This window comes from Mus caroli, chromosome 2 (assembly GCF_900094665.2).
Source record: "Mus caroli chromosome 2, CAROLI_EIJ_v1.1, whole genome shotgun sequence".
In the NCBI taxonomy this organism is placed as follows: domain Eukaryota; kingdom Metazoa; phylum Chordata; class Mammalia; order Rodentia; family Muridae; genus Mus; species Mus caroli.
This window is the reverse complement of record NC_034571.1, coordinates 18555485-18569405: the sequence shown is the minus strand read 5'-3', so window position 1 is coordinate 18569405 and position 13921 is coordinate 18555485. Positions and strand designations below refer to the sequence as shown.

The 13921-nt window shown below is 40.3% G+C and overlaps 1 protein-coding gene across 1 annotated transcript in view; it reads right to left on the bottom strand.

Moving 5' to 3' along the window:
• Positions 1-13921, bottom strand: part of Myo3a (myosin IIIA) — a 229092-nt gene that overhangs the window by 40672 nt on the left and 174499 nt on the right. Inside the window, exons 26-28 of the mRNA XM_021155802.1 lie at positions 8641-8752; positions 5872-6034; positions 2180-2303 (exon numbers count right to left, since the gene is read on the bottom strand). Of these exons, the coding sequence (XP_021011461.1) occupies positions 2180-2303; positions 5872-6034; positions 8641-8752 (399 nt within the window). The remainder of the gene's footprint in view (positions 1-2179; positions 2304-5871; positions 6035-8640; positions 8753-13921) is intronic.

The window sequence follows — 13921 nt, the reverse complement described above, 5'->3', positions numbered from 1 at the left end:
CAAAAGAATGGGAATGGGTGGGTAGGGAAGTGGGGGGTGCTATGGGGGACTTTTGGGATAGCATTGGAAATGTAATTGAGGAAAATATGTAATAAAAATATTAAAAATTTAAAAAAAAAAGAAAAAAAAAAGAAAAGCCAACTGGAATTGTGAGGCATCTCGGAATGAACTAGAAATCTAGTGCAATGAAAACTTCCAGAAATCGATTAGAGTGGCTCTAGCTAAGACTAGTAGCAGTGGAGTATATGGAGCCTGAACTGACCATATCCTGTAACTAGACAAGACTTCTACTGCAGGTTTAGGGACACCAACCCAGCCACAAAACCTTGGATATACAACTTGTCCTTGCTACAAGATGTGCTGGGGTAAAGGTGGCACAGAAATTGTGGGAGTGGCCAACCAATGACTGTTTCAGCTTGAGACCCATGCTACAAGAGAGTGCACTCTTGACACTACTTAGATCCAGGAACCAGATGCTAGATATCCCAGAGACCTAGGATAGAACTGAACAGAACAGGGGAAAAAGTCAATGAAATGATCCCTAATGGTACTCATAGATTGAAGCCTGCCACAATCGCCATCAGAGGGGCTTCATCCAGCAACTGATGGAAGCAGATGCAGAGACCCACAGACAAGCATTAGGCAGAGCTCAGGGAATCCTTCAGAAGGTGGGGGAGGGAGTGTAGGAACCAGAGGGGTCAAGGACATCAAAGAAAACCCACAGAGTCAAATAACCTAGGCTCTTAAGGACTCACAGAAACTGAACTGACAGTCAGGGAGACTGTGTGGGTTGGACTTAGGCCCTCTACATATGTTATGGTTTTGTAGCTTGGTTTTCTTGTGGGACTCCTGACAGTGGGAGCTGGAACTGTCTCTGGTTCTTCTGCCTGATTTTGGGACCCCTTTTCCTCTTACCAGGTTGCTCCATGAAGTGTTAATATGAGGGAAGGTGCCTGGTCTTAGTGCAACTTGATATTCCATGTTTGGTTGATATTCATGGAATACCGGCATTTTTCTGAAGAGAAAAGGGGAAGGAATGGATGGAGGAAGGAGGGAGAAAAAACTTTTCTGGATGTAATATATGAGAGAAGAATAAATAAAATAAAAATTTCTATCAGTGTTTGTAAACTGAAAATAAATCCTTGGAGTTTTGAGAAGAAAGGTGGAAGCAAATTGGTATATAACTGCAGATTTCTTTGATACATGCAATATCTACACATAGTCATTATTTCTAAAAGTAGTAAATTTATTCCAGCTTTTTTCTGTCTCTTATCTGCCACCTGTTTACATTTTTTTTTTTACATTTTTCTGACTCCTATTATATAGGTCCTACTCCTGAGGCAGACTTGGGGTCTCTCCAGAGTTAGTAGGCCAGTTTCACATCATTTGGACCATCACAGGCAACATCAAAGGTCTCTGAGCACACGGAAACCTAAAATACACGATCCTTCCACAATTCAAATTACCATTGATGTCTGTTGATTAAGGAAATGAGACGGACTTGTACAGTATGGGGAGAGTATGCATGAAGGGAGGGGTGCTAACAAGTATAATGCTGAGGATTGAACTTAGGGCTTTAATTACACCAGGAAAGTGCTTCACGATAGAGCCAGCCAGCTTTACTAGCAATTTATTGGTCACATTCTTTTTCATGATGCTGTGAGTCATTTGAGGATAAGGGCTTTATTTCTTTTATCTCTGTATCTCCACTAACAAACATAAAGCCTGCTGAGTAAATGCATTCTTGTGGCTCTTCAAATAGGGACTTTGAGTCCTGCATGGGAAGGTTTAAGGGAGGAAAGGGCAGGTAGTGATTATAACTTGGAAGCAATGGCATATTGGCTGCTGTGCCATAGGAATGAATGGGAGGGCTCAGGGTCATTTAGATGGGGTTGGAGATGCTATTATGGATACCAAGAGAATTACTGGGAAAGGGACACCCTGACCTTAAAGTAGATCACAGAGAGCTGTTCCCTAAGTGTGATCATGAGCAGAAGATATCCATGAACTCCAAGTGAACAAGGTGACTGTGCGTTTCACTGGTTTGATATATCAGTATCAGGAACCCAGAGAGGAGAAACAAAGACTGGGAACGTTATTCTATGACCACCTTGAACCACCTCGTCTTGCTCTAAGACATCTTGTTGGCAAGATAGTGTCAGAAAGAACATCATTGTACCTTTTGGTTTCAAAATTTTTCTTGTAGTCAAATTCCTGATCCTTAGCCTGAATGCTCCTTCCTGCTGCACTTTTCACATTAGATGTTTCTTTCCCATGTTTTCGCAAGAGATGTCTTCTTGCAGCTGAAACCCATATGGAACAAAAGGATGGTTGTTACAAGCAATAAAAGAACATTAAATGAATGCAAACTAGTAGTTCTAACATCATTGTCATTGAGGAAAATGACAGTAAAGATGGCAAATAGATCAGTTCTTTCTTTTTATTAAAGGATGGGTTTAAGTCTTTTTTAAAAACTTTTTTATTAGATATTTTCTTCATTTACATTTCAAATGTAAATGAAGCCCCAGCCCTGCTCCCCAACCCACCCACTTCCAGTTCCTGGCCCTGGCAATCCCCTGTAGTGGTGCATATGATATTCGCAAGATCAAGGGCCTCTCCTCCCACTGATGGTCTGGGTTTGGTGGTTGTATATGAGATGGATCCCCAGGTGGGGCAGTCTCTGGATGATCCTTTATTCCCTCTTAACTCAGAACTTTGTCTCTGCAACTCCTTCCATGGGTATTTTGCTCCCAATTCTAAGAAGGAACGGAGTATCTACACTTTGGTCTTCCTTCTTCTTTAGTTTCATGTGTTTTACAAATTGTATCTTGGGTATTCTAAGTTTTTGGGTTAATATATGCTTATCAGTGAGTGAATATCATGTGAGTTCTTTTGTGATTAGGTTACCTCACTCAGGATGATATCCTCCAGATCCATCCATTTGCCTAAGAATTTCAAAAATTCATTGCTTTTAATAGCTGAGTAGTACTCCATTGTGTAAATGTATCACATTTTCTGTATCTATTCCTCTGTTGAGGGACATCTGGGTTCTTTCCAGCTTCTGGCTATTATAAATAAAGCTTCTATGAACATAGTGGAGCATGTGTCCTCATTATATGCTGGAGCATCTTCTGGGTATATGTCCAGGAGAGGAATTGGTGGATCTTCCGGTAATACTATGTCCAATTTTCTGAGGAACCACCAGACTGATTTCCAGAGTGGTTGTCCCAGCTTGCAATCCACCAGCAATGTAGGAGTGTTTCTCTTTCTCCACATCCTTATCAGCATCTGCTGTCACCTGAATTTTTGATCTTAGACATTCTGAATGGTGTGAGGTGGAATCTCAGGGTTGTTTTGATTTGCATTTCCCTGATGATTAAGGATGCTGAACATTTTTTCAGGTGTTTCTCGGCCAGTTTGGTATTCTTCAGTTGAGAATTCTTTGTTTAGATCTGTACCCCATTTTTAAATAGGGTTATTTGATTTTCTGGGGTCCATCTTCTTGAGTTCTTTATATATATCAGATATTAGTCCCCTATCTGATTTAGAATAGGTAAAGATCCTTTCCCAATCTGTTGGTGGCCTTTTTGTCTTGACAGTGTCTTTTGCTTTACAGAAGCTTTACAATTTTATGAGGCCCCATTTGTTGATTCTCGATCTTACAGCACAAGCCATTGCTGTTCTGTTCAGCAATTTTCCCCCTGTGGCCATATCTTTGAGGCTTTTCCCCACTTTCTCCTCTATAGGTTCAGTGTCTCTGGTTTTAGGTGGAGTTCCTTGATCCTCTTAGACTTGAGCTTTTTACAAGGAGATAAGAATGCATCAATTCACATTTTTCTACATGATAACTGCCAGTTGTGCCAGCACCATTTGTTGAAAATGCCTTTTTCCCACTGGATGGTTTTAGCTCCTGTGTCAAAGATCAAGTGGCCATTGGTGTGTGGGTTCATTTCTGGGTCTTCAATTCTATTCCGTGATCTACCTGTCTGTTGCTGTCCCAGTACCATGCAGTTTTTTATCACAATTGCTCTGAAGTACAGCTTGATGTCAGGGATGGTGATGCTACCAGAGGTTCTTTTATTGTTAAAATTTTGCCATCCTAGGTTTTTGTTATTCCAGATGAATTTGTAAATTGCCCTTTCTAACTCTGTGAAGAAATGAGTTGGGACTTTGATGGGGATTGCATTGAATCTGTAGATTGCTTTGGGCAAGACTGGTTTCTTTTAGTAAGATTGTTACATTTGCCTTTCACCATCTGGTAATCTCTGGCATTAGTTGTTCCAGCTGTCTCTGGCTGGAGCTTTTTCCTTCTGTGATTCTGTTAGCCTCTGTCAGCAGTCCTGGGAGTCCAACTCTGTCCAGATTCTCATTGGTCAGAGCACTCTCTGCAGGCAAGTGCGCAGAGGTCTGGAGCTCAGCTTTGCCTCCTGGCTGAAGATGAAGGCCGGAAGAGACCCTGTCCCAGAAGCTATGTTGCTTCTGCTGCCAGCGAGTTCTCCTGTGCAGACTGGTCTCTTTGGGACTCGGGATATAAGATGGTGTCCTGACCTTTTAAGTCTTTTTTAAAAATTATTTTTTATATAAAGTATGACCATGAAATCTCCATGGAACTACAGTGGCAAACACTGAGACCATGGGAGGCAGCATGTTCCTTCACTTGATGTCATCTTCTTTTCTGCCATGTTTAGTTCTTTACAGAAAAGTCCCCACTTATCTACACGTATAGTTAGAACATTTTCACCAATTATCCCAGGAGTCATATATACTTTAGAATTCAGTTTTCTTTTTATTTTAGAAAGTTTACATGGAGTACCTATATCCAGTAACATTCCCTTGTCATGAGAGCTTCTCAGAGCAAAACTCTGGTTCATTTCTTCACAACAGTAGACTATTCTTACAACTTGGATGAAGGAATGACTAAATAGCCTCACTTCTTATCAGGATATGAATAACTGACAAGTGAGTTATGAAAATCTTTTCAATCAGAGCTCTGTGCATTTCAGAGTTCAGTAAGAGATCCCAAAGTACCTTAATGTCTTGGGCAGACATTAACAGTTTGAAATTCCAAAAAAGAAATGGTGGCCCATTACTGACTGATAGAACTGAGAAAAGAATATGGGTTGTTTGACAGTTATCTACCATGTCTACCATGTGGATGTTCTTCAGAATGTGGCTGTGTATGATAATGAGCTAAAAGTCAATTTAGTGAGCCTAGGCTAGCATCTAAAACAAAACAAAATAGGTCAGAAATAAATTTCAGAGTGAAAATAAGGTACATTTTTAATTATGGCAATTTGCTGAATTTTTTTTTTTTTAATACTGTGGCAAGTCATCCTAGGCATGACTTAAATTTATGTATACCTTTAAAGGCAAAAATAGCAAAGCTCACAATCTATGAATGTAGTTTAATAAACATTTGTTAAGTATGGTTATGGGTTAATACAGAGAAATGGATACCCTTTAACAAAATAAAGTTTAATTAAATTGTCAAAAAATGATGACAATTGTAACCTTTGGAATAGAGTAGGAAGAATTTTATTGCCTAATGAGTAATGCTATTGTAATGTGATTCTTGAGACCCACAATTAATCCAATTGTTTGCCACATCAAGCAGGATAGGTCAAGTGTGTTTCACTAATGCTTGACAGGAAACTCAAAACCTCAAATTATTTAATTTAAAACAAAATCATTTATTCAAATATTAATAGTGTCAATCAGTGATTGTAACAATCTAATTTATAGTAGCATGGAAATAAAAACAAGTCACATGAGAATTGGAGGGCTGTGCCTAAGACATACTAAATTTGATTTATGACCATACATAAAGACCCAGTTATGGTTTTTACATTGCAAGATCACCTTGGTGATTACCTGACTGTATTATTACAGCACCACTCTTCCTCTTCTGCTGTAGTTCTTGGTATCTTCTTGCACCCAAGAATGCTCTGACACTGGCTTGAATCAAAACAAGCTTGTTGGTGGCTTCCTTTCGCATTAGATTCAACTGTTCCACATGATAATATTTAAGGAACACCTTAAGAGAATTAAAATAAAGTATAGTAAGATGGTGACACACAGAAGTATAATGACTATGTATTATGCTTAAAGAACAGATTGTATGTTGAAACTCTTTGGGTTGTAGAAGACATTATTTGCTTCTTGGGCTTTGCTGTTGCTTAGCAGCAGAAGATGGCCTAGTCAGACATCCATAGGAGGTGAGGCCCTTTGTCCTATGAAGGCTCTATGCCCCAGTATGGGGGAATGCCAGGGCCAGGAATGGGTGGGTTGGTGAGCAGGGGGAGGTGGGGAGGGGAAACCAGGAAAGGGGATAACATTTGAAATGTAAATAAAGAAAATATCCAATAAAAAAAAAGAAAAAAAAAGAAAAAAAAATAGAAGAAAAAACCAAAAAACAAAAAAACCCCTTGTTTTTGAGAATAAAACAAAAGGTAGACCTGGCAAACTCTGGGGTTCTTTGGATCTGATAACAAGAATGGGGCATTCTGAGCTCTTGCTAGCAAATATTTATCATCACATATTCTGAGTGGATCTCATGTTTATACTTAAAACATTTGAAAGACAGTGCTGTTTCCCAAATTAAAAAAAAAAATCACACAAATATATTTGTAAATTAAAGAAAGGGTAGTTTATTTGCAAACTATTCATTCATCAAATGATTTGTAAAACATTAAATTTCATTGTCTGCTGGGGTTACAAAGATGAATATGGCAGGAAATGCCAAGGCATTGTCATTGGGGAAGATAATGCAGAGAGGGAGTCTTAGTGGACTCAACAACTTTTTCAACAGACTAAACATGGGTTGACTTCAGATCATTCTAAACTTGAACTTGGTCAAGGCAGAAGCCTTAAGACCAAAGGTATTTCGCACATCTAGGATTTTTAGGTTCACCTATCCCTTAAGGGAAAATCTTACTTTTTTTTAAATGGATAAATTCATCAACAAAGGTTATCACAAAGAGTTCATTGTGCCCATCAACAAAATTACTTAAAATCAAATGTTACAGCTGAGTCATAAAAGCTGGTAACCTTTAATGTAGAACTCTCTCAGCATGCCATTGAACATTGAGGCCTGGCACCACAAGCAAACAGTATGGCATTATGGATTTTGATTGAATTCAATTTTAATTTCTACAGGATTCTAGATATTAATATATTTAGTCCTTTCTGTTGTTGACAATTCATTTAAAATTCAATGTGTTTAAAAAGGTCATCATTTTTTTGCATAGCATTAGAAATGTTCTTATATTAAACACTTTTATCCATGTTAATGACTTGGAAAGGTGAAGTGGAAAAATACAAATAGCATTAAAATGCTACTTAAATATCATGCAGAATGGGCAGGCGAAGGACCTTTTACAAGTTAAAACTCCATTTGAAGTCATACATGCATTTCTGGCCATAAATGATGAGGTTTTAGCCTGACAATGTTCATCCTTGTAAGCATTTAAAAGAAAATGGACTGAATAAAATATATATCCTCCAAGCACAGTGAATTCTTCTTTATCAAATATCAAAGTGTTACTGATGATCAGAAGAGAATGGAGAATATATGGAGAATACATTCTCAGAACATCACGATATTCTCTCCCCTCTTCCTATGCCCAGGACACAGCACTCAGGTTTCTTTGCAAATGAGGGTGCATTAGTCCTGGTGGGGTGGCTGACAGCAGTTATTCTTTGTTGTTTCCGCATACTGTCTTGGGGATTATCTGATATACTTCCATGATACATTTAGAATGTACTGTCACTTACCCCACCTTAAGATGTTCTAAGTACACATGCTAGGTCCATTGTATCCTTTTTCCATATTCAAGATGATGTTTTTGTTTTTAAAACTTTGTTCTCTGAGGGGTTAGATAAGATCCTCAGGCTCCCACAGTTAATAATAAGTGGACCAGTCCTCAAACATACAGTGAATCTCATGATGATGCTAAATGTTTTACTTGAGATAAATTTCAAGTTTATAATAAATACCAAGTAAGAATTTGAAAAAGAAGAGAGAAACAGGAATCCCATTTTGATCTTTACACTAGATTTTGACTGCTTAGAACTGATAACAGATAAAATGATGGCTGAGCATGTCAGTGCATGTCTTTAATCTCAGGACTAGGGGCAGAAGCAGGTATGCCTCTGTGAGTTCAAGACCAGACAGGACTATAAATTGAGTTCCAGGCCAGTGAGGGATACAGAGTCAGACCCTAGTCCCTTCCACAGAAAAACACATCAGTTTGCCTTCAATACCATTTGAAGTTATGTTATTTACTGCCAGTGTCATTGGGATTTTTCTTTTAAACAAATCATTGAAATACCATACTGTTTGCATCAGGTTTGTCTATGGGCACGTCTGTGGAACAATTTTTTTTTTTTTTTTTGACTTTTAACTGATAGAAAAGGCCTAGCCCACTGTGGGCAGTGTCATTCCTAGGCAGCTGGGCCTGAGCTTTATAAAGATCAAAAGTGTTTTTAACTCCATTAAGGAAGGCTTTATGAATTACAAATATCATCCCCACTTTTACATAGTTTCTAACAAAACTCATAATAGTTTCAAACATAGTAAAGTGTTACAACGCCTATAAATCCAGTCATCATTTCTCTATCAAAATTATATAAAAATATTACTTTCGTTTTTCCAAGAGCCCAGTTATCAAGACCAGCCTTTTCCAAAATGGCAGCACAGGTGTCTGGGCTCACTGGGGGCTCTTCACTCGATTTGTAGCAGAGAATGTAATACCTGAAAATGATAAAAATGTCTGGTTGGTTTGTGCAGTGGTCCAACATCTCAACAGTGGTAGCCACTCAGCAACTCTGTCATGTTGAAGGGCTGAGATTAATGCTTGGCTCCCTTATATATTCCCAGAATGAGAACAAAGTGAGATAGATACAAACCAAGAGTCTTCTGTAGTTTCACTCCTGTGGTTGCTCTCCATTTTGTTCATATACTTCATATATAGGAAACCATTTAATACTCATAAGCACATGAAATGTGTTTATGATTTATGGGTGCAGATAACTAGAAAGTCACATTATAGAGGCTTACAGAACTTAAATCACATTGAGGATGAATATTTAGTAAATGACAGGATTGGGGTTCAAGCTGAGTTTGACTTTAAATCACGGGTATTCACTGTAATGGCTAAACTGGGTTGTCAACTTGACATACCTCAGAGGAGAAAACCTTCTCTTGTTGAAGGCAATTGAAGAAGTGCCTGCATCAAATTTGCATATGTGCTTGTCTGTGGGGCATCTTCTGATTGCTAGTCTATATAAGAAGGGCTAATGTGAGTGGCTAAGCAGTTGTGCCTGGGCTGAATAAGAAACCTAGCTGAATGTGAGCCTAGGGAACACACTATTAAACAGCATTCTTCTGTTGGTTCTCCCTTCAAGCTCTTGCCTTTTGTTCCTCCCTTGACTCACCTCAGTGATGGACTATAACATGTAGGCTAAAATAAGACTTTCTTTCCCAAGTTGTTTTTGTTAGTGTTTTATCACAGCAACAGAAAACAAACTAGAACCTACTAAACACTATCCTGCCATCAGTGAACTGTGCTCAGAAGATTGTGAGCAAAATGATTATGCTATTAAATGGAGCTGCTTTCACTCTTTTTGTTGTTGTTGTCTGTTTTTTGTTTTGTTTTTCTGAGACAGGATTTCTCTGTGTAGCCTTGGCTGTCCTGGAACTCACTTTGTAGACCAGGCTAGCCTTGAACTCAGAAATCTGCCTGCCTCTGCCTCTGCCTCCCAAGTACTGGGATTAAAGGCATGCGCCACCACTGCTAGGCTGAGCTGCTTTCTCTGGATCTGATGATAGGGTTCATTGAAAATAAATAAAAACAGTAAAACTGCTACAGTTTAGAGCTTACATATCTCTCATGGCCCATGTTTTAAAGGCCTGTTCTGTGGAACAGCTTTTGGATGACTATAGGAATCCCGAGATCCATCGGGAGATCGTCAGGTTTCTGGGGATGTATCCTTAAAGAGATTATTGGGACCACCATCCCCTTCCTCTTCCATTTCTCTTTGTTCTCTGACTCCCACTAGACATCTTGTTTTGTTTCAACATGTGACTGTGATTTGCAACTGTAGGCCCAAAGTTGTGGAGCCAGTGAATGGACTAGAAGCCCAAATCAACCTTTTATCTTTATCAATTGGCTATTTCAGGTGGTTCATTAAAATTGGTGGAAATCTGATAAAGATGCCTAGTGACTTGTGCAAAGTAAAATCATATTGGGCACTTCTCTTGTGGGGCAGTGGACTGTACCAGGAAACTTGGTAAGGCAGAGTGTGTCTAAGATCCTGATACTCTGGTACCCACCTGAGATGGTAGATGCCTCACTGCTTGCTCCCTGACAGATTCCTGGCACACATGTTCACACTCCCTGAGTTGGTCACACAGCTCAGAACAGAGTTCTCCATTCTAATGAGGTATCTAGAGACCCCGAGGGTTTAGCCAATAAGCTTCCTTTCCTTGACGTTCCTCCCTGCAAAAGGTATTTAATCTCTGGTCCACCCTGAGAAGTTTGTATGCATTCATTTTCCATGATGAGCAGTCAATAAATGGTATGGATAAACATGGACTGTCTGTACTGCTGAGAACTGCTATGGGGAGGATGGAGAAGGCTTTTGCCTACAGAGTCACAGCCTCTGTCTCCCATAGAAAGTGTCTGTGTTTCCAGACAACTGCCACCAAGCTAAGGACAATCTCTGATGAGCTAAGCCAGAGCTCCCATCTCCCCCGGCCACTGTTCTCAGCTCATCTGCCCACAAAGGTCTCAGCTGTGGACCTCTCTATCCTCATTCCCAACTCCTCTGTGCAGCATCTCAGCAGTGACTGGGTGTTCTTGAGTCAGGGAACTCCAACTTAGGCTGCACCACATCTTAGACTGCATTTTCCCATCCCTGGTGCGGTTGCTCAATGCTTTCCTAAAGCCCAGCACCCGAGGCTGTGCATGGGATAAGCTTAGCCATGCTCCCTGCATTTTGCTATCCTAGCAGCATACCCTACACCCCATCAGTTGAGGGGAACGTAGAACAACAATCCCTTAAGGTGGTTTTCTTGTTGTAAAGCAGAAAAGCTTATCTGTAATCACTGAGGAAAAGGTACAGAGTGTTCCCCATCTGAGGAGGATTAGTCAGTTCCAGAAGGTTATGAAGTCTTACTGTGAGCTTTGGGAGCCCTTTCTAAATTGTTCTCCCTTCTGAACTGTCTAGGCTGAATTGGGTGACAGCTTTCAAAACAGTGACAGAGAAAGGATTTAGCATTTTTTCCCCTGGTACTTCCTGCTATTTAGAACAGAGATTGATTTTTTCTCCCACTATATCCATAGCCTTTACTCTCTTATATTTATCATATAGTAATTTGCTATTCTATAGTATCATGGGGTTTGAAACATAAGTAATTCTTCGCCCCTCCCCCCCACCCCCCTACCCCCGCCCAAGACAGGGTTTCTTTGTCTAGCCTTGGCTGTCCTGGAACTCATTCCATAGACTAGGCTGCCCTGGAACTTTCAAAGATCCAAAGCCTCTGCTTCCTGAGTCCTGGGATTAAAGGCGTGTGCCACCACTGCCCAGCTAACTCTCACTTCTTAATTTCTAAATAAATAATTTACCTGCAACCAACACAAAGTATTTAGGTTTTTCTTGCAGTATATATTATAAAACCATGGATATTTTGATAGCATAAAGCTCACACTTTTTAGCCCAAATGGTTGTCTTATTTCCTCTCTTGTTCCTGCATGAATGCCCACTCTCCCAATCCACCTTAATCCAAATCCACTTAGCTTTTTGGAACACCATTTTTATTGGGATCCCAATAGGTGCCTTTCCATTTCTTTTTCACTCTCTAGTGCCATGAGGTAAGCAGTTTTGTTTGAATGCATAACCTGTTTATACAGTTGTCTTGTATAAAACCCTACTTCCTGTCTTCCCTAATAACTGCATCCTCTGGCAGATTCTGGTTTATGGTTCCTGATCTTGACATTTTAATGTAATAGTCTTTCACCCTGTAGACTCTTGCATTGTGTACACCAGTCTTTTGAACTTGTCATTTACTAAGTTGTATTGCTTGTTAACTTCCTATGTCTTTGGCTCTGGTAATCCAAACCAGATTGCCAATTACTGAAGATAAGACAGTTTTGAAACTGTCCCTACAGCTCTTAGCACAGTGGCTTAGCATACATATATTAGTGATATTACTGTATTAGTAATACTTAAGTAGAATAAGGTAGAAAAGCCCCAAATTAGTAGATACTGATTGTTATGGTTTGTATATGTTTGGCCCAGGTGGTGGGACTATTTGGAGGTATGATCTTGTTGGAGTAGGTGTGGCCTTGTTGGGATACCTGTGTCACTGTGGGCATGGGCTTTAAGACCCTACTCTTAGCTGTCTGTAAGCCAGTATTCTGCTAGTGGCCCTCAGATGAAGATGTAGAACTCTCAGCTTTTCCTGTACCATGCCTGCCCAGATGCTGCCATGTTCCTACCTTGATGATATTGGACTGAACCTCTGAACCTGTAAGCCAGCTCCAATTAAATGTTGTCCTTATAAGCTGAACGGGTTTGCAAGCCCATACGAAGAACAATAACATCAACCAACCAGAGCTCCCAGGGTCTAAACCACCAAGCAAGGAGTACACAGTGAGGGACCCATGGCTCTGGCTGTATATGTAGCAGAGGATGACCTTGTTGGGCATCAAGGGAAGAAGAGCCCTTGGTTCTGTGAAGGCTCCATGCCCCAGAGTAGGGGAATGTGAGGGCAGGAAGATGAGAGTGGGTTGGTTGGTGAGGGAACACTTTCATAGAAGCAGGAGAAGGGGATTGGGAAAGGGGATAACATTTGAAACATAAATAAATAAGATATCCAATAAAAAGTATATTGTTGGGGTTCCTTCTAGTCAGTGCCAGTGCTGGGCCACCTTGGCCCCGAACTCAGAGGACAGTCCCATGGTTCCCAGAGGTCTCTCCACCCCCCTCCCAGGTGCCCTAGTAGGCCCAGGATCTTAAGATCACTGGTGAGTTGAATATAGTATCTGTCCCAACAGAACTGGAAGTGCCTGGGGCTAGCTGGAGCATGGACACAGGAAGGCTGCCTGACCAGTAGCTCAGGTTCCTTTTGGTCAGCACTGGTCTACCTTGGTTTCCAACTTAGCAGACAGCCCATGGTCCCCAGAGAAGGTACCACTTCCAGGCTCTCTAACACAACCAAGATCTTAGGATGTCAGGAGCTTGGTCACACCAGGATCTCAGGGTCTCAGAGGAAGATTTACTCCCAGGAACTCTGACACACCCAGAATATCAGCATCAGCATCACAGGATCCCAGAATCACAGGATCACAAAGAAAGCTGGACTCAGAGAAATTCTGACCCAACTGGGGTTACAGGAAGGATAGGTCCTAATCAGATATATCCAGGGCAGGGAGCAGTTGAGATAATCAGATGGCAGGAGGGAAGCATAAGAACAGAAGCAAGAGAAACCAAGTTTATTTGATATCATCAGAACCTATCTCTCTCACCATAGCAAGTCCTGGATACACCATTACACCAGAAAAGCAAGATATAGATCTAAAGTCACTTCTCATAATGATGACAGTGGACTATAAGACGGACATAAATAACTTCCTTAAAGAAAATCAGGAAAACACATCCAAACAGGTGAAAGAATTGAACAAAACCATTTAGGATCTAAAAATGGAAGCAGAAACAATCAAGAAATCACAAAGGTCTCAACTCTGGAAATAGAAAACCTAGGAAAGAAGTCAGGAACCATAGATGCAAGCGTAACAAAAAGATTACAAGAGATAAAAGAGAGAATCTCAGGTGCAGAAGATACCATAGAAAATATTTACACAACAATCAAAGAAAATGTAAAATGCAAAACGCTGCTAACCCAAAACATTCAGGAAAT